The sequence below is a fragment of the Alligator sinensis genome, unplaced genomic scaffold (assembly GCF_000455745.1).
Source record: "Alligator sinensis unplaced genomic scaffold, ASM45574v1 scaffold1825_1, whole genome shotgun sequence".
Lineage (NCBI taxonomy): Eukaryota > Metazoa > Chordata > Crocodylia > Alligatoridae > Alligator > Alligator sinensis.
This window is the reverse complement of record NW_005843333.1, coordinates 5,070-24,871: the sequence shown is the minus strand read 5'-3', so window position 1 is coordinate 24,871 and position 19,802 is coordinate 5,070. Positions and strand designations below refer to the sequence as shown.

At 43.8% G+C, this 19,802-nt stretch overlaps 1 protein-coding gene across 1 annotated transcript in view; it reads right to left on the bottom strand.

The window, feature by feature from the left end:
* KIF13B (kinesin family member 13B) overlaps positions 1–18,834 on the bottom strand; it is a 102,416-nt gene extending 83,582 nt beyond the window's left edge. Inside the window, exons 1-8 of the mRNA XM_025194882.1 lie at positions 18,751–18,834; positions 14,690–14,750; positions 11,359–11,451; positions 10,469–10,649; positions 9,950–10,037; positions 7,041–7,175; positions 4,840–4,952; positions 4,030–4,141 (exon numbers count right to left, since the gene is read on the bottom strand). Of these exons, the coding sequence (XP_025050667.1) occupies positions 4,030–4,141; positions 4,840–4,952; positions 7,041–7,175; positions 9,950–10,037; positions 10,469–10,649; positions 11,359–11,451; positions 14,690–14,750; positions 18,751–18,834 (867 nt within the window). The remainder of the gene's footprint in view (positions 1–4,029; positions 4,142–4,839; positions 4,953–7,040; positions 7,176–9,949; positions 10,038–10,468; positions 10,650–11,358; positions 11,452–14,689; positions 14,751–18,750) is intronic.
* Positions 18,835–19,802: the final 968 nt, after the last annotated feature.

Below are 19,802 nucleotides of genomic sequence, written 5' to 3'. Positions count from 1 at the left end.
TTAGGAGTTCATCAGCAAATGGGTTGTCTTTTCTGAGCAAATTCACTACTACACGCTCCTCCTTTCACTAGGAACAAGACTGCACCCCTGACACTCTCCCTCCCAGGATCTTCGAGTACGTTCTTAACAAGAACGGCAAGATTTTCCGCTAGCGTGAATTTGAATGCCTGCATTACAGCAAACGGGGTTACTAAAAACTTCCGAAGCCAGCTGAAAACATCCCGAAAACATTTAACATGAATGAATGTTGCTGTGCCGGTTTCAGAAAGTGGACAACAAGCTGACCCAAACCCGCACACCTGGGAAGAAAACCCAGAAGCCCCAACTCTCGCCATCTATTTATGGTAGAATCCACAACGCGCTTCTGCAAAAGAGGGAAAGGATGGCCCTTGCTTGAGTCTAGAGCAGCGAGTCTCAACCCGTGGCTCGCGACCCAAAAGTGGGTTGCAAAAATATATGAAATGGTGGAGAACAAACTTTAAAAAGGCTTCTCGTTTGAAGAAGAAAAACGTGGGGAACCGTGGCTTTTCCCTTGCAGGGTGGCAGAGCTCCAGCCTGCAAGGGGCTGCTTGGGGCACCCCCTACCCCATACACTGGGGGACTAGGGCCGGGGGGTTGGGAGTGGGGGGCACTGGGTCAGGACTGGCCATCGATGTTTACAAATGGGTCCTGGTACAAAAAAGGTTGAGAACCCCTGGGCTAGTGGGCTTAAAAACAGCACAGTAAGCAAAGACAATAGTTTGCAAATGTAAAAAGTATATAGGCAATATCCAAGTAATAGGGCAAAGCGGGTGCTCCCTCACTACCAAAGAATAGTCTTTCCTTTTGTGTCATAATGAAAAGGAAAACGTGAACTGTCTGAAGTTTCCAATTGTGGGCTTCTATAACAATCCTGCTTCATTTCTTGAGCTTTAATTGCATTTCCAAGAAATGCTCTTACTAGGATCTGTTCAGAACTTCCCCCCCTTTAACGAAGTTGCACTTAAATGAGCTTGTTTGTAAAATTAAGCCCGTATCTGGATTTGAACGTGGTTGAACGTTAACAGGACAAAGGGCATTTGCTCGGAACAGGGCAGAACAAAAAGCGGGCTTCTGTTTCTGAGCCAAAGCGTGTTCTGTGCATGCCATTGTCATCTTTGCTACAACGGACCAGGCAGGTGCTAAACATGAATCGCAGGCTGCTCGCTGGATTTTGTTTAGAAACTAAATCAGCATAACTAATCCCAACAACAACGTGGGAAACCCTGCACAAAGGTTTCCACTTCTGCTTCTTCAGACTCCGTTACAACTGCACTCATTGCTGCAGAAAACTGAAGGACACTCTGAACGTAGCAGACCACAATGGTGCACAAAGGCAAAGCGTACTTGTATCATGACAGTAATTACATACACAAGAATACATTTCCACGTTACTAAAAAGCTTTCCAGGAAGTTGCACAGTGAAAAAGGATTCGCTATCCAGCCAGAAAAACAAAATGCACCACTTCTGCTACTCTATTCAGCTTCTTCTCTACAACCCGCACCACCGTAATAGTTGGGATTTAGTATCAGTTCACTGATGAGGCAGTATTGCTGGAAGATTTATTATTCAAGCCTGAGAAAGGCAGGACTTGATATGTCAAACGGGGATATTTGATCTTTCATCTTGCTTCTGCATTTAACCCAATAGGTAAATCAACTGTGATGAAGTTCAACTTTGTTTGGAAATTTCCCTATGGGAAAATTTCAAGCATCTCTGTATCCTGCAGCTCAGGTTTTCATATTTGCAAACAAGTTATAGGAAAGTACGATTCAAACATGTTTAAAGTGATCACTAGAAATGTTGTGCGGGTGACGAGGCAGAATGCAGTCCTGCAAAGGCTAGAGTCTAATCTCAGCAATCGCCAGGTAAGAGGGCTAACAAAAATGACTCACGGTAAAAAAATCTGTTTCCTTTTCCAGCTTACATTTTTGTACCAGCAAGCAGCAAAATCACCCTCTGACAGCAAAAGGAAGTAAGAGAGAAAGAGATAATTTACTGAGGTCTGAACCCACTTAATTGTGAAATATTTTAACATTTGCAATCTCTATGAAAATCAGGTTATTACAAACATCACGAGCTAAAACTTGAGTCCTGATGCATCTTTGGGGTCTGAAGCTCCATAATCCAACTAACTCCAATACCCAGTCAATCAGTCAGTCTCTAGCAGGTAAAACTGTAAAAGGATTTAAAAGATCTCTCTCACTATAAGGAAGATAATCAATTGACTGACTTTTAAATGGCATCATTCACGCTTTCTCTTCATCTAACAGTGGCTTGTTCAGAGAACAAAAAAGGAAGAGGGACGAGGATGTTCACACTGTCCTCAGCTCTCAGTCCAACGTGAAATATTTGGGCAAACACCAGCTTGTCATGCTTTTACAACCTATGGCAAGAGGTGGCAGAAGCTACAAACAGAGTGCATCTACACGTTCCTCTTTTAAACATGATTAGCCTAAAATGACCATGTTTAAGGTGCATTAAGGGTCCGGGTCTACACATGTGCACCCTTAATGCACCTTAACAATGGCAATTTTAGGCTAATTGCATCTAAATTTGATACCTCCATAAAGCAGGTATAAAATTTAGGCACAAATAGTTAAGGCACCTTAAGGGAAGTGTAGGCACCTTAACGCTGTGTATGTCGACAGGGCCAATCGTGTCTGGGGGGACTGGGACCGGTTGCCACTGGCTGCACTGTCCAGCTATGCTGTCGTGGGTTCTGGGGGGCTGTCCAGGGTGCAGCCCAGGGCAGGCTGCCAACACATTCGCCCAGCAAGTCGCGTTAAGGCAACTTAAGGCATGCACATGTAGACGTGAGCCTGAATCACCTTAATGCACCTTAGACTAAGGTGCATTAAGCTTAGGCGCACACAAATTCACCTGTAGACACAACCACACAAAACTAAAGGCCCGTGATTCTTTCTGGACATACATGGGAGCTGGGTTGCAGAAACCTGCTATCTCAGTTTCCCTTTACACCTCACTGGCCTTCACCTAAGGTCCTCCTAGAGCCAGTTTCATTTTTTCTTTACACTGTCTTCATTGCAGACTCTTTTGCAATATTAACTGATTACAGAACTGCTTGTTTCATAGGAGGGCAAGTGTATGGCTGCCTCTGACCTCACCCCCCGAATGCGGTTAGAATATGCTTTGTCATTACAGCCTTGTTGAGTTCAAGCAAAGGGCTAATCATCTTATTCAATATCTCTGAAGTTAATCATGTCACCCAGGACATTGTATAAACTTAAGTTACATAACGAGGAGATCGCCAAGTTAAATCAGTCTCCAGGCCCTCTGAGCAGCAATTAGGGAATGGACTAAAAATAAAAAAAAGGCTGAAATATTTATTAGTTTGTCTTAAAATATGCTTTATGCCAAAGCTGTCCAGTTTAAGAGGGCGGGAGGGCTGCACACCTCACTGGTTGTGGGCCTCGGGTGCATGCTGGAGTGTACATCCCTCTCACTACACAAGTGCCCTGGTGTCATACAGGTGAGCCACGCTCTCTTTCAACCCTGCTGCTGCCAGGCAAGGAGCACAAGCCCTCCTGTTGCTGAATGGATGAGTTCCCAACCACTGCCATGAAGGTAAGACCCCTATCCCTCCCTCCCCCTGCTTGGGCAGAGAGCTTACCAGCTCCCTTCTGCCTGGCCTCCCTCCCCAGAGACTCCAGGGTGGCAGACCCGTGGGAGCCCACAGGCTGCACTTCAACCCCTCACAGCTCAGATGCAACCCGTGGAGCCCCAGCTGGACATCCCTGCTTTATGCCCTTGTCCATCACAGGGTTAATCTTAATCAGGGCAGGCAAAAGAATGTATTTAGTCTGGGAGGACTAGATTCAGCTAATCCTCCATACACAAGGCTGTTTCATGTAAACTACAGACCAAAATTAGGATTACGGAATAGTGGTATTTTAATTGCTCTGAAGGAAAATTTATCCCACTCTTGTCCCACCCCCCACCCTCAGCCCCTTCCTCTCATACCAGATACATACAAGGACGTGACTTACTTTAAGTAACCAAGTGAGCACAGAATCACGATAGGGAACAAATTTGTTCTTGTTCTTGCCAGCAGCTTGATCAGCTAGGGCAGAAATCACCAGCCCAAGGGTTGTGAGGGACCTGCAGGAAGAATGACCGGCCATTAAGAAGTGGAAAGATCTGCATCAAGAGTGGATTTTTAAACTGGGCTTCCACGAACACTCAACTGCTGCCCAGTCCATGCCAATGTTATTTTGGCAGTCAAATGATTTTTTTAACTTGGAAGAATGATCATTTAATTGGTATCGACCCTATTAGCAACTACCCAAATGTAGTATGTGGTTCCCCTGCCCAACTGACAGCTGCTTCAGTCCCCAATATACCCACATCATTTGGGCAAAATTATCGGCTCTGCTTAAGGATTTCCCATGAATGCAAGTACAGATGTGAGGGGTCAGGCAGAAAAACAGCTGCAAAAAAAGTGAGCCAGCGCCATCTCCATTCAGGCTATTCTCTTTGAGTACAAGCTATATTCTTATCCAAGTATCATTTTTTGGCCTTTACAATCATGCTTTTGCATTAGATGACAATTGTTAGCGGAAACATAAGCAAAACATTAAAAATGTAGCATGTGTATAGATCACATTAAAATATGGAAGACAATTTTTTTGTGGGGGGAGGGGGAAAAGCCGGGGAAGGAACCCCCTGGTCACAATGAGTACTTTACAGAAATCTCATTGAGTTAACCATGGGTCAGAGGTTTGTCATACCTCTTTCTTTTATGGCTATATTAATGAGACAGTTGAGGAGGGAAGAGGAAATGTTGCCAATAGCCTTACTTGTTAATGTTGCTTCCTTCCTTCAGCCTGTCACCTGCAGCTCCCGTCTTAGTCGCTCTTTCACTGCCTGCCAAGTCCACCAGACTCAGCTTGCCCACCTTCTCACCTGATGTCTGAGGAGATCACGGGACAAAAGTTACCATTAAAAACAGTGACTCACAGTGAAGTTCTATAGGTGATCAAGGCTTCTAATAAGAATCTAGGGGTGTGTCTACACGTGCATTTAAACTGGCTTAAATTTACTGCACAGTAAGTGGGAATAAGCCGGGGTCTACACATGCAGGTGTTAAAGCACATTAACTATGTGTGTGGACTGATTCAGAAATAAACTTAATCCCAAACCAGTCCACACACACAGTGTTACCACGCAGTAAGGCGTCCACACGTGCATTACTGTGCAGTAACTAATTGGGCATAAATTTAATATCTGCATGATGCAGGTATCAAAATTTACGCTCAAGTTGGCGTAAGTCACCATACTGACTGTGCAGTACAGGCATGCACATGTAGATGCGCACCCGCACTAAACAGTAATATTGGTTACTGTGCAGTAAATGTGCATGTGTAGACGTGGCCTAGGTTGCATTCGTTACTTTAGGCCTCCTATACAACAAGTTTGAACAATTACAAACAAATGCATAACACAAGCACAGGTTTCTGAATCAATCCTATTGTTTTCAAGAAAGCAACTAAAATGATAATAAAAGGATACACCAGGAACTTCAAGAGTGCAACCCATTCACCGGCTGAAGGTACCAGAAAAAGGGGAACAAAACCAGTATCAGTCAGTGTAAAGTAAGGAGGGTGGTAGTGGAGGGAACCCATATGCAGTGCCCCAGGGGTCACAGACCCGGATGCTCAATCTGATACCTCTGTCTTGTTTAAACTCGAAAATGGATTTCTTTTTCAGAGGTTCTACAGACTCCTAAATCCTAATCTTGCCACGTACTCAGGAGGCATCACGCTTTGAAGATGAGACTGAATAAGACAAGATGTGTGTTAGAATTTAATGCTTTAAGAAGGACAGAGGTTAACACCAAAGATACCAGTAGTGTTTTCCACATCCCTTCCACAGACCTTCTTAAAAAAGAGATAGAAGGCAAGGCAGGTTGGCTGGTATCTTAAGAGACCAGCCAGTTCAGAGGCATGAGCTTATGTAGGCAACAGCCTACTTCACCAGATGCTAGCTTAAAACGCCCTCCTGCCGGCCAATCTCAACACAGATTTGTTGCCTCCTTGGGATGGGCTCACCCTGTAGGAAGCCTCACTCTGTACAGGAGACCCCAGAGGGAGGGAGAGGATGCATAAGCACCAAACCCCTACAGAGATAATGCTACTTTTGGGGTCTGAAGCTTGCAGCTGTCCAACTTGACACCTTCCCCTTTTGTGCTGGTGTGATCTCTGCTTGTGCTCCAGCTGAGTGGAGTAACTCATGGCAAGGAACCCTTACTATATTAAACTAGCAAGGGTGGGAGGGTTTGATGGTTTTTATCTGGGCCAGAGGAATGAAAATTGGTAAGTGAATCATTTTCAACTTTGCCTTTAGAAAAGCCACAGGCTCCCCAGGGGACTAACAGTAGAAGAGTCCAGCACAACTCAACATATTAAAACTAGCTGGTTTAGGTAGAGAGTTTTCTTGCAGGTTTAGAGTAAGTCAAATGGAAAAGTACATGTGTTTCCCACCAAAAAAAAAGGAAGGCAGAATTGGAGGAAAAACACACCTGTTCAAGAAAAATGCCACTTTCACATTTCTCAAATGTTTATAAATATTTAATAAAGACAGAAGTGTATTGTAACACTTTCAGCAATACATTTGAAAATATTCCTGGAAAAAAGCCGGAATGAGGAAGTTGTACAGATGCCCAAAGATTTATTCATTTTGTAGCCTGCTTTCAAGAAATATTCCCCAAACCTCTACTTTTGCCTCTAAATGTCAGGTGCTGTTTTCTTCCACCCGGCCTCCAAATTGATTGCAAGCTCTTGCTTTAGAAATAAACGTTTTGTGGTTTCAGATACCATGACTGAGAGAGAGATCCTCATCAAATCTGCTATGACTTTGGGCGTGCGGTCATTATAGTGGTATATGGCAGACTTCAGGCTCATTTGCTTATCAAAGCATCTTTAAAAGCTTGGTTTCGCCACATGCGTGCACAAGCAGATTAAAATCTGTTCGACCACAGGAGACTCTTGCTGTTACTTACCCCCGATTGCACGTCATACAGGGTGTGTGTGAGCGTGATCTTGAAGACTGCGTGGGACCGACTGCTCTCCTCATTCATGTTGGTGGCAGCTACCGTCCGGGATTTGTTACCCTCAGACATCAGCGACTCTATGTCCTAAATAAAAGTTTTTGCAGCCTTTACTCATCTGCGATCTCATTAACAATTTTAATAATATAACAAATTGATAAGTACAATAAATGCAGATTTCACACTGGCTTGGCTGATTTTAGCCTCTAGAAATAATGTCACGATATCTTATTACTATAATTTAAGGGTACTTGATAACAACTCACCTAATTAATTTAAGCAATGCCACTGTCGTGTATACTATCCAGAACTTTTAATTTGATCGGGAAAGGGGAGCAAGGGGAATGAGGCTTCATTCTTTTTATTCTTTGGTTTGACTGGCTGCACAGAGCAATAGCTTAGAAAAGCAAAGAAGAACTAAAATGACAATTCATCTGTAAAATGCTGCAGAATTTCAGCCTCACTTTACTTTCTCCCCTGTTTGCATTACACTAACTTTCCTCAACACCTTGCTGCACCACCAAGCAGCCCTTGTTCACTCATTCAAGAGACCAGATGCAAGTAGCTCTTGGAAACACCTCCACTTTAGAGCCGCAAGGCGTAAAAATAAGCATCTTGCCCAAGGAAGTTGATCCAAGAATGACAAGCTTAGACACCTAGGATTTCTACAGTCAGTGAACACAGGAGACCACCTTCAAAGGGAGACTCATAGCATTTATCATACATTTATAAAATTTATCATACATTTATACATTTATTTATAAATTTATCATAGATTTGCAAGATTGAATTTTTAGCTGATTTTTTAAAATGAAATCTTTATATTTTCCCAAGCAGGAAGCAACCGTGACCACCTGAAACTGGAGATCCTGCTCCTGCCTTTGTTTCAAGGTACTATGCATCATCACAGATCCTCACTTCATACCAGCTGTGAACTGCCTGCCCAGAGAAGTCTTCCATCTATTGACTCCTCTGTGAAATCCTATGAAATACGAACTTTCATTTCTACACAGGAGAACTTTTACAATCTTTACTCCAATGCCTGATGAAGGGTGTTTGTGCCCAAAAGCTTGCAATTAAAGACATCTTTTTGCAAATATCTTGTGGGTCTAATAAAAGATATCATCACTGCTACGAGTTCTGATTGCCTCAAAGCATTTAGACACTTATTAGGTATCTACAGCAAGCTACATGAAACGGTAGGGCACAGGGGTGTGTCTGAACTCGGCCTCCCTTTGGACACCAATTCTGGGCTGAAAATTAGGGACCTCTGTTGTCTTCATTCATTTTGGATCCCGAAATGATCCTTCAGTACCCACAGTGACTTCCATTCTTGAATATGCTCAAGAGGCCAGTAATCAGAGCACCCACCCATGAGCTGGGGAACTGGGTTGCAGGACCCCCTCAGGGATTCAGATCCACCTCTCCCACTTCCAAGGAAAATACCCAAGCCACCAGATAACTGGCTAGCTTATGTGTCCTCCCCACCCATCCCAACTCTTCCTGCTGGAAGTGAAGCACTGGGCAGCCAAGAAGACATGAGTCACGGGGCCAGAAGGACAGCAGTAAGAGGAAGCTTGGGTCTGCAGTTCAGTGACAAGGACACTCTCTCAGGACGTGGGAGGACTGGTTTCTGGTCCCTGCTATCACCCAGGGAGCAAGGGCCAGTACCCGTTTCCTTCTTCCCTAAAGTTTCCTCTTCATTAGCTGCAGTTATGCTCGCTCTTGCTTGTTCTCTTTCAGGCCCCACGGCTTCTGTACTCACTGCCAAGTGGTCTAGTTTCCACAGGAGGCATGGAGGGGACAGCTCACCTCACCCTAGTGCAGTGATTCTCAACAAGGGTGCTACAGCATATTAGTAGTGCTAGGTATACAAACACCTAACAAATGGCTTGCAAGATAAACCTGGGTATTTCAAATAGGAATCTGTAGCGTCAGAAAACTTCTGACCTGTAGCGGTCTTTCGAAGGTCTTTGCAACAGAACAATTGCTTGATCATTTTTCTGCAGTCAATGAAAGCTAAGAGTTAGCTTTTTCTGAGGCTGCCTTGAGTTTAACAAGGAGTGCCTTGAGTCTAAAAAAGGTTGAGACCCATTGGCCTAGGGCTCAGTGCACTCTTCTGGGAGGTGGAAGAAATGAGTTTTAGTCCCCTCGGGCTCAGGAAGGCCTAAGAACCCCAGTCTTGCTTCCCAAGCAAATGATCTGATTAAAATCCTAGCATGCATCACCTGACCCATGTCTGAGTGTGATTGTGGGGGTCTGCGTTTATGCTTTTGGTGCCACTCAGGTATTGGGCACACACTGCAGAAAATCCTAAAAGATTAGGGATTTAGGTGAACTTTAAAAATGGCTAGCCCACTTGCATTGCAATGGAGACTGGGCGGGAGTTTGGTGCATAAGCACACGATGTAGATTGAGTGTGCATGCATGTGTACGTGTGTGCACAAGTTCTCTCGGGAGCTTTTCAAGCCAAAACAGAGGTGAATTTAAATGCTTAAGGAATTTTGCTGCCAGTGGAAAGAGTTTGACCTCTATTAGCTTTGAAACTTGGATGCCTCCACGAACAATTTGGATCTGGCCCTATGTTACTACTGCTAGGGGTTAGTATAAGCAAAAAAGAATGATTAAACCCTGTTCTTCAAGTCTTCTGTACCTTCCCCTTTATTTTTTTAAATAATGCTGATGGTACAGGGTAGTTCTCACACATTTAAAACTCCCTATGGGGATCTCTTAAAGCATATATTTCTACAGCCTCTCTTAAAACTCCACAGACACAATATAAAAGTTACCTTCACTTCCTTGAGCTATGGCAGCAAGAATTTCAATTTTAAGTGTATTCCTTCCCTTCAACTGTGTCTTACCTTGTAGCAAGCAACAGCCAGTTTAGAAAGTCCATCAACATAAGGACCAAAGACATTATGTTCTCTCACTTTCAGTGACTGCCGACTTCTGTTAAAATTAAAAATTATCCAGTTAAGTACAATAAAGGCAAATGTGGTCCTGCTAAAAACTCTAGCAGATTTCAAATGCATAGGATGAGATGTGGGAGCTACAATACAAAGCAGAAAGTTAGTATATAGCATGAAAAGACGCACGTGCTCATCTGATGTGCTAATGTTGACAATCCCACAATTCTCAAATCATAAAAACAAATTTCAGCATCCAGGTATATTTGGTCTAAATTGGGTCTTTAAACAGAGCAACTCTTGGGTTGGGGAGCTCAGGAACACTACTACAACCTGCTGGAAAGATAAACCTTGCATTCTGCTAGGACAGCTGAAAGGTAGCCCGTTCGCACATTATGCATAAAGTCTTAGCTCATGAAAACAAGAGTATTATACTATCTGTGAGCAAGAGTTTGTAGCATGTACATGGCTTACCCTTTGGGGTCAAGGAGATCTCGAACTTTCTCATTGTAAATTTCCATGTAAGACACTTCCACCTTGAAACTCTGCTCTTCATTTTCCTCTTTCTGTGCCCTTTCAAAGAGTCCGCTGCAGAGTCGAGGGATTAATCCAGGCTGGTCAGCAGTACCCATCATTGTGTACGATTTTCCAGATCCTGTATTTTTGAAGCTACAGTTAGAGCTTTTAACGACAGTGCTGCTTGGGATTTTTGGGTGGGAAGGAGAATTACTTTGAACTTTTCAGTGAAAGATCTTTGTGCCAAATCTATGTAAAGGGTCCAATACACCAATCAATTAAGGGAAGGCCTCCATACAAGAAAAAAAAAAATCACACTAAAAAAGGTAACACAAAAGGTTACTCTAAACTAACAGGACTTATCACAGAGATGCAGTCTTCTCAAGGGCATCATTTAAGACACCTACCCAAGTTTCATACCTGCACAGCAGAAGTAAACCAGTGAAACAAGCCAAGCCATCACTGTTTATCAAATGAAAAATGATGAACAAAGTCCCTCTCAGCTGCTGAGTCAGGATTTTCCATCAAAAAATATTAAACACATGCTAAACTCAAGGACAGTGAATGATCACACAAGAGATACTGATCTAGAAATATGGGAAAGAAAGGTAGCAGGGCAACACAAGCTAGCAAAATGTGATTCCTTGTCCTTGTGGACAAAAACATCTTCTCATTGCAGATCCATAGCAACAAATATTTAAAACACTCAACACTTCTCTGTACTGCTTTAAGGGAAAAAGCTACAATGGCGCACAGCCAGCCAAAGAACAAGAATACCATGAGAAAACACACATGCACACGCCCTTTCTCATCACGGGTGCTGCTGTTTCCACCTTGGACTAACATACCCGTCTGCCCGTAGGCAAAGATGCATGCGTTGTAACCTTCGAAGGCATTCTGAAGAATATTCTCTCCAAGGCACTTGAAAACAACATCTTGACCTAAGATAAAACAAAAAATGAAGCTGAAGCAACTTTTACAGACCCTATAACATTAAACTGAGGGAGACACAGGGTAGGGATAAGAGGAGGAAAGGTCCAGTAGTATGAAATATATCTCTGTTAATAAAGTTATGCAAGGATGGGATAGGGGGTGCACATCTGGAGTTACTCTGCTGAAGTCATCTGAGGGCGCACCTATATGTGCTATAAGACAAAGCAATAAACTTTGGTGCTTATCACGCCAGAGTTTACGGCTCCCAGGCACTGCATCTACATATGTGCCTGGGACCGTAGCACGTTGAATTGGGTCGCAGCAGCTTTGGCTGGCAGGGGGTCCGAGGGGTCAGCCCGCCAGCCCGCACAAGGGTGCAGCATCATGAGGCTAACCAGCAGGCAGCCCCTGCCCTGAAGCACCTTCGCGGCCCAGCCAGCCCCATCAACATCTACTAGGGGTGCAGCCATAAAGATTTTTTTGGCCAATACCAATGGCAAATTATTAACCAGCCATATTGACTGATACTGATCTGATAGCTGATATGAAGCCCAGCAGCTGGGAGAGCAGTGTCTGGGTGATAAGTCTGGGCAGGGGGAGCACATATGAAGGCCCCCACGGTGGGGAAGGGAATGGGGCTGGGACTGGGGCAGAGGCAGGGGCAGGCACTGCCCAGACATGGTGGGGTACGGGACAGAGCCATGGACAGCTTGTCCGGGGGGGTGGCTCCCAGCATTGCGCACACCCCCAGGGGAGGCATATGCCCCCCTGGATTTGTGCATGGGGTGAAGATGAGCTGCCTGCTGCAGGCTCAGACCCAGGGGCTACATCAGCCACTTCCTGGCAGGGGGGCCTGGGCTGGGGCTGCGCTTGGGGTGGGCAGGGTGGGTGGCAGCACTGGGAGGGGTGTTATGGAGGGGGGCAGGTCTCCCAGGGCCACTGCTGCCAGCTCCCAAGTGCAGCCCCAGCCCAGCCCCTGCTGAGAAGAAGGCAGCACAGCCCCTGGCTTCTGAGCCCACAGCAGGTAGCCCACCCTCAACCCGTGCACAAATCTGGGGGGGACACATGCCCCCCCCCCCATGCCTTCCCTGAGGGGTGTGCACAGCAGCAGGAGCCACCCTCTCTCCTCCGCCCCCTCTGTGCTCCCCAGATGAGCTACGCATGGCTCCATCCCACACCCTGTCTGGGCAGCACCTGCCCTTACCCTTGCCCCTGCCCCACTCCCTCCCTCACCGTGGGGGCCTCAATGTGCCCCCCCCATGCTCCTTCCCCCACACAGACCTAATGCCCAGATGCTGCTCTCTAAGCTGCTGGGCTGCATTCCTGGCCATATGCATGCTGCAGCTGCACACATGCATGCAGCATCTATTGGTGACGTATTTACAAGTACTACCCTGCTGCAGCATTAATTAGTTTACTCCAGGTTAATAGAGCCACATGTTTAGATGCAAGACATGTACTGCACAGCTAATTAGCCTACTCCGCAGTAAATGTCTCGTGTAGAGGCCCCCTGAGTTCTTTTAGATTTCTACTATTATAAATGACATTTGACTCTGGTTTTGTGTCTTTAAGCATTTGCTATTAGTACCCCAAATATCCACTAAAACTTGCCTCGACCCAACTTGCAGGACTTCGTGCACCGGTGACAGAGAATGGACTACAAAATATGATTTCATTTTGGCAACCATGGCTTGATTTGAATTTAAGGCAATAGTGTATGGTCTACTAGAGAGTATATTTTACAGTATTTGTAAAAGCAAATGAAATCACAGCAACAGAAAAGCTTGCTAGATGCCTTTGCTGTTAAATCCTTGCAGAGAAGTAATCACTACTATGTGGGAGGGAACTGGAGTATAAGGCTAGTGGATTACAGATCAGAGGGTAAAGTGTTTCTGCTCTAACAGTAGAAGTAAATCTGCCTACATGTAATTTTTGTTTGACCTTTTTTTAAGCTGGGGTGGGGAAGTGTTGGTGTTTTTTGTTTTGTGTACAGCAGTAACAGGCTGCAAATGCATCACTCAGAGTTTCTCATCATAAAGATGACGACTTTAAATCATACGTCAAACATACAGAACTCTGTGGCCTGAGATTTTCTTTCAAGCAGGAAGAAAACTCTTTGACATCCCCTGAAAATTTTCACCCAGTCAGTACATTTTACTATTTGTTATGAAGTCAAGAGTTGCTCCTGGAAGTTTTGCACAAATGAAATGCACGCTGAAATTAGTAACATTTTTGCTTTAGTGCTTAAGCAAGACAGAGCTAAAATTGCTCTGGACTGAATGTTTGCAACCCATAACAGCCTGCAGTTAAACTGTTCAAAAGTCTTTCCGTGAACCATGCATCTACATCCGTTTTGGGAAGGAGACTTAGGTGCCCAAAGTACATAAAGGTTAGGTCCAAAGGAAGAAGAAAAGAAAAAAGAGCAAGGGATAGATGAGGGCACCGGCACTGAATACAGAAGCACCGACTCCAACACACAAACACGGGAAGGCTCTAAAGTGTGTTTCACATTAAAATGCAGTTGTTTGCCAACGGGTGAACACAATAAGAATTGACAGCCTTATTACTACTACTACAGCTCTCATCCTAGTCCTCATCTTACATCTTCGCATCTGTGCACCTGCTTCATTTTGTGTCCCCTGAAGTCAAGGGAACTTGATGTAAGCCAATAGCTATGGACAAGCTTAACTGTAGGTAAAATGAGGGGTGATCTTGGCTGTAAAACTCTCATTGACTTAAATAGGAGCAAGATTAGGCTTATAAAACACGGCAGCCATAAAAGACAATGGCCACAGTTCTGCAAGATGCATCAACTACATTATTAGCACGTTGCTGAAGCTGGCATCGATGCTGGGAAGCTTTATTCTGAAGAGGAGTTTAGTACCGTGCCTCAAATTACATGCAAAAAAAATTTTAATTTTGTTTAAAGCCATGCCTCTAGAACAGCATTGTTAAAAGTGGAGATATTTGTGTGCACCAAAATGTCAAATTTCTTGCGCTGCATCTATTGCTTGCCACTACTTTAAATGTAATCTTTAACTAGTAAGGAGGGATGATTTAAGATTCTGCTTTCTTTCTCTCTCTCTCTCCCCCACCCAACCATGGGCAAACCACAGAGGGAAAATGTTTTCAATGCCATATGGTCTGCACCCTTTGGCAAATACTGCATTATAATGAGATCATTTGCACTTTGCTTAGACAACAGATACGAAAAGTGAGCACACAGCTACGGTACATAAATATTACCTGCATATTTTTCTTTGACAGATTCATCCATAGACCAGAAACAGTGATCGTAAGCAAACACCTGTAATAAAAAGGGGATATCCTGTAAAAACCTGCAGTCCAACCAAAAAGGCATCCTAATATGGAGAGAGAAATAGGGAGGTTAGCTGACATCTCTCTCTGCTGCCATTCTAACCACAATACCCACAAGGCTCCACCTTTATTTGCTTTCTATTTTTATACTTCAAATTGAAGCTCTTACAACTTCAAAACCAAATATTATAGTTACTCAAATACACGATGCCCCTGAACATAAGACAACCCCCCAATAATTAGATTCTCTATATGAAAAATATATAACATTTGTTATAATTTTCCCGGTTATTGGACATTTGCCTTGAATCTGTCCCCCTCCCATTGCTACAGCAGGGAAAACAGATCTGGGGGTTTAGGTAGCCTCCTTGCCTTTCTCAGCTTCTTCCCCCTGCAGCCCCTTGCCCCGCTCCTTACAGTCAGAGCCTGCGCCCCCTGAGCATATGGAAGTGAGGGGCAAATTTGAAAAAGCTAACCTCAAAATAGTCAAATGACTACAGGTAGCCACAGACTTGGTTCAACCAGAATTAATGCAGTTTACCTATTTTTGAAACTGCTGCAAGTTTTAGCGCAGGTACTCCATAAACACACTTCTGTACCTATAGGGTTTTTTTTTTAATTTTGTGTTTCAGGCCAAATTAGCCAAATCAGTTTCAAATATTATCGACTGAGCAGAGCTCAGATCGTACGTGTCTGTGTGATGCTACCACCGGCAAGTATCTTACCTCCCGGACTCTTCAGTCTGGGGCTTCAGATACTCCCAAATCCATGGCAGGCATCCCACATGCAAGCTCCAAGTCCGGAGGCCTTGGGGTTCAGATGCCTCCTAGTTTCACTTGCCAAAAGGCCACAGGAGCAAACTAGAGGGAGAGCCCAAGAGCAATCCCCCATCACCATAAATTGTGTAGCCGAGATCCTGCCATAGGGAGGCTATTGGAGACTCTCGCAGGGGTGCGATGGATAGGTCTCCACCCTCAACTGCAGCAAGTCGTTCCAGGCTGGGAAGAAGGGGATCTCCCCTGCCAGATATGTAAAACCACTTGGGCCGTAGGATATTAGTCCAAAGCCAAAAGGCTCATGATTTACCATATAATTTGTTGGGCTGGGCCCCAGCAGAGTCAACAGCATCTTAAGCCATGACGACTCCACAGCTCAGTACCGCTCAGCATGCGTGTGTCCCCTCCAGACCCCCCCCTGCAAAGGATCCAGGTGCTAATCAGCCCCCACTCATAACTGGACCTGGGTGTTCTTGTCATGAGCCCTGGGATCCTCCAAAAATTCATATACAATTGAGACACGGAGCTGCCTGCTCCGGCTCCACCTCATGGAGGGTGGGCCACAGTAATCACATGTGACAGGCGAGGGGCCGGTAGAAGGATTTTGGGTAAGCTGTTTGGAGCCCCATTTGGTGAGGTCGGCCAGATAGTTAAGACCAGTGAAGAAACAGGAATAGTTGAAAATGGGAAAGAAGGATGTAGCTCATCTGCGGGAGTGAAGATGTTGAAATGTATTCACTATAGTGGCTCACCACGACCTAAAAAGAGAGTTGGCAGTAACACTACCATATGTCTTATTCACATGGGCTGCCCTAATTTAGCCTTGTGGTAGGTTCCCATCAGCATGTTTGACCAATACGAGCTGTGTGTTTTATAGTCATGCTCATTGTCAGCTGCACTTAATCAGCTTCACAGCTGGTGTCCATTGCTGAGCACATGCTGCTTTTGGCAGCAGTTTTAATGATAGACAATGCATCTAATGAGGCTTGCTTGTATGCAGATACAAGACGAGGTGCTTTTTTCCCCAAGCTGATTGGGGGTGGAGACCTCGTCTTGTATTCAAGTAAATACAGCAGTTCCCATGCAAGACTGTTCTTTGTTCTCATTTTTTCATGCATCCTGTCTGCACTCCTCTTCTTCCAAGTGCTTCCTTTGCCCATTTTCTGCTCTTCCCACGTCGGTTTTATTGCATACTTTACATATGGCAACCAAGAGCTCTGCCTCGTTCTCCAAAAACCCCTCTCCCAGCCTACTTTGCCTACATCTTCCTTCTTCGATCTGCAGACTGACAGATGTCCCCTGGTCTCATCTACTCTCCGTCTCTCCATGCATCTGAATTAAACAAACCACCTCAGGGTAGCAATGTCTCCCTTGTGTAAAAACAGCTGTATATATTCACATGCTGCTGATAAACAACAGCAGCCAAACTTGGGTAATTTTATATAAGCAAAAATTTAAAAAAAAGGTTTCAGCTTTGGCAAAAGTCAGAGTTACACAGTGCTTCTATATATAAAAGTTTCACGTTTGTGGTGAAACCCATTTAGACTACTATGCCTTCACAGAAGCTGGCTTCAATTAGAGTAGTATCCACTTGGAGAGATTCAGACTTCATGAACAGATGCTCTCAAAACAACTTATCGTAATTGGATACATAAATGCTCTGAAAAAGTTGAGTTTATAAAAAAACCCCCAAAAACCCAAAACCAAACAGTCTGATTTCATTTTTAAAAAAAAATCTAATCTATAATGTAAGCAGGAGAGAAGTCAGCCACCTCATACACCACATCATGCTTAATGCATGAGAAAGCAAGCCACAAACCATGAGGAAGCCAAAATATTTTGATCTTCATTCATACTGGCTGCCAAAAATTACATTAAAGTGGAGAGGAAAGCAGAGGGGAATCCCACATGCTGCTTCTTGTCTCAGCTTACTCTTCTCTTCCCCAGAAGTATTTTATACTACTGGTCGGCTGCAGTCTATGCGACTTGGACACGGGGGACAAACCACACAGGCAGTTAGAGGTCAGACATCTACGCTCTCAAACTCCATTTCAGTCTTTGTGCAGCTTATATTTTAAAACTCCAGGCAGATTCAAGGTTTGCTATGCTCAGACTTGAAAAGCCAAGTGCTGCTTGGCTAAAGCCCACTGCGTAGTATACGCGTTCTCTTAACCATGAACAACCATCCCTTAAAAGAGGGATGTTTGGAGATTGCTCTGCTAAGCCTTCCGGATCAAATCTATTTTTTTCCGTTGCAGTGGTCAGGAGAACAAAACAAGACAAGAGGCAAAGTCTGCAATGGTTTGTAGGTAATATTGCTTCCTTGAGATATTTTAATAGGAATCTGGATTACGCTAGACTTCGCAGCAGCAGCAATTTAGCTCTTCTTGTGCACTCAGACCAACTAACGAGCCTGCTTAAAAATATGCCAATCGTGCAAATTTGCACACCAATACTGCCCAACTTGCTACAAATCAAAGAAAAACCATACCATGAACTCTTCAACTTTAAACAGCTCATGCCATAGGGGTTTCAATGCCACCATATCTCCCAAGCATACTGATATGCTGAAAACAGCAAGATTTGGGGGGGGGGGGGGAATATCCACTTCTGCGGGTGTCTTGCAGCCTTTAGAAAAGGCAGGCATAGGTTTGATGGTTGAAATACAGGCTACTGTCCTTTTCTTAGGAACTAATTTAATGGACATTTATATATTTTATTTTACCATGCCAGCTTTAAAATTATTTAAAAAAAAAAAAAAGCTGTGTGGCTATACACAAATAAGCCAAGGCAGACAAAAATCAGCATAATCAAATACAAAAAAATAAATAAATAAAATAAAGGAAATCCAAGTAGGCAGAAACAAACAGTGAGTTTGCTTTAATGCAAATACCAGAAAATGTTTTTAAACAAACAAGCTTTCATTCACAGTCCTTAACTCAATATGTAACTATGCTCTCATCTGTTCCTGTGACTCATTTTTTGGCTAGGGATATGCAGCAAGGAGATGCTTGGAGTTTCTTACACAACAGCTGATTAACTGCAATGCTGGGGTTTTTTAAATGGTAAATATTTGGCAATTCAAAGGTTGAAAAAGCGACAACAGCTTTTCACCGACCAATTTAAAAGTTTTGATGTATTTTGTTGCATTTTGTTCTTGTTCGGTTTTTTAATTTATTATTATTATTTTATTTTATTGTTTTTAAATCTTACCTTTGGTTGGTTCCTGTAGTTCCCAGAGGAATCCAGACAGGGACAAATAGAAAGGGGTGGAGGAAAAAGAAAACAAAGAGACATGGTTACTTATGAGCGCCTTAGTTAAATTGTTCCCAGTGTTAAAAAAACATTTAAGTCTTCAACATCCTATCTAATGCTCTCCATTTTTCTTGAATATCTCTCTTTTTTCACCTTTGAAACCACTTTCCAACATAGGACGCCGAAGATTATAACCACTTCTCTCAACTGCAGGATCTGGAACGTTGTCCCGAAAAAAAAACAATGACTTTAAAATCAAATTCATTTCCATTTTCAAAAGAATCAGTTATGCCAATGAAACTGGACCAAGCAGTGCCTCAAAATAAGTGTTTCCATAAAAATAAAAAAAAATGAAACCAATCTGGGAGAGGAAGTGATGGGGGCAGTATGGTTAAAACTTGTACCTGCACAGAGGAGCCTTGCAGCGAGCCTTCAAGACAACTCAAAGAGATTAAAAAATGATGGACTATGAAAAGGAATTGTACGAATTTCTGTTCCTGAACCAAAGGTGGCCTTAACCTTCACACGGTTCAGACTTCAAGGATGCACGGATAATTCACCATGCCTGAGTTGCCTTGAAAGGGGGGATGAAAGAGGCTATTTCAAGTGTCCTGCACCTCGATTTTTTAAGGGCTTTACATACAATCAGCAAAACCTAGGGTGACTTTTCGGGATATTTACTATTAGAGAAAAAAAAAAGTAAATTCCCAGGGCTGAAGTGTTTTCAGGAAGACTGGTCAATTTTAAAAATGACAATAATAGCCTATGCAGTAATAAATGAGAACATCGGGCCAAAAATATTAGGTGTAGGCTGGACTCGACTTAAGCTACCTCCCTGCACACGCAAGACGAGAAATAAATTTGCAAATGCACAGATTGGAAACGTCTCTGGCCTCGGATCTGACAAGTGAAGTCAGAAAGTCATTCTGACAAGCCACGATGATTGCTTTTGGCAGGGCAAGAGAGGGGAAACGAGAGCAGAATGAGATTAGTTTCGTATTTCTTGCTGG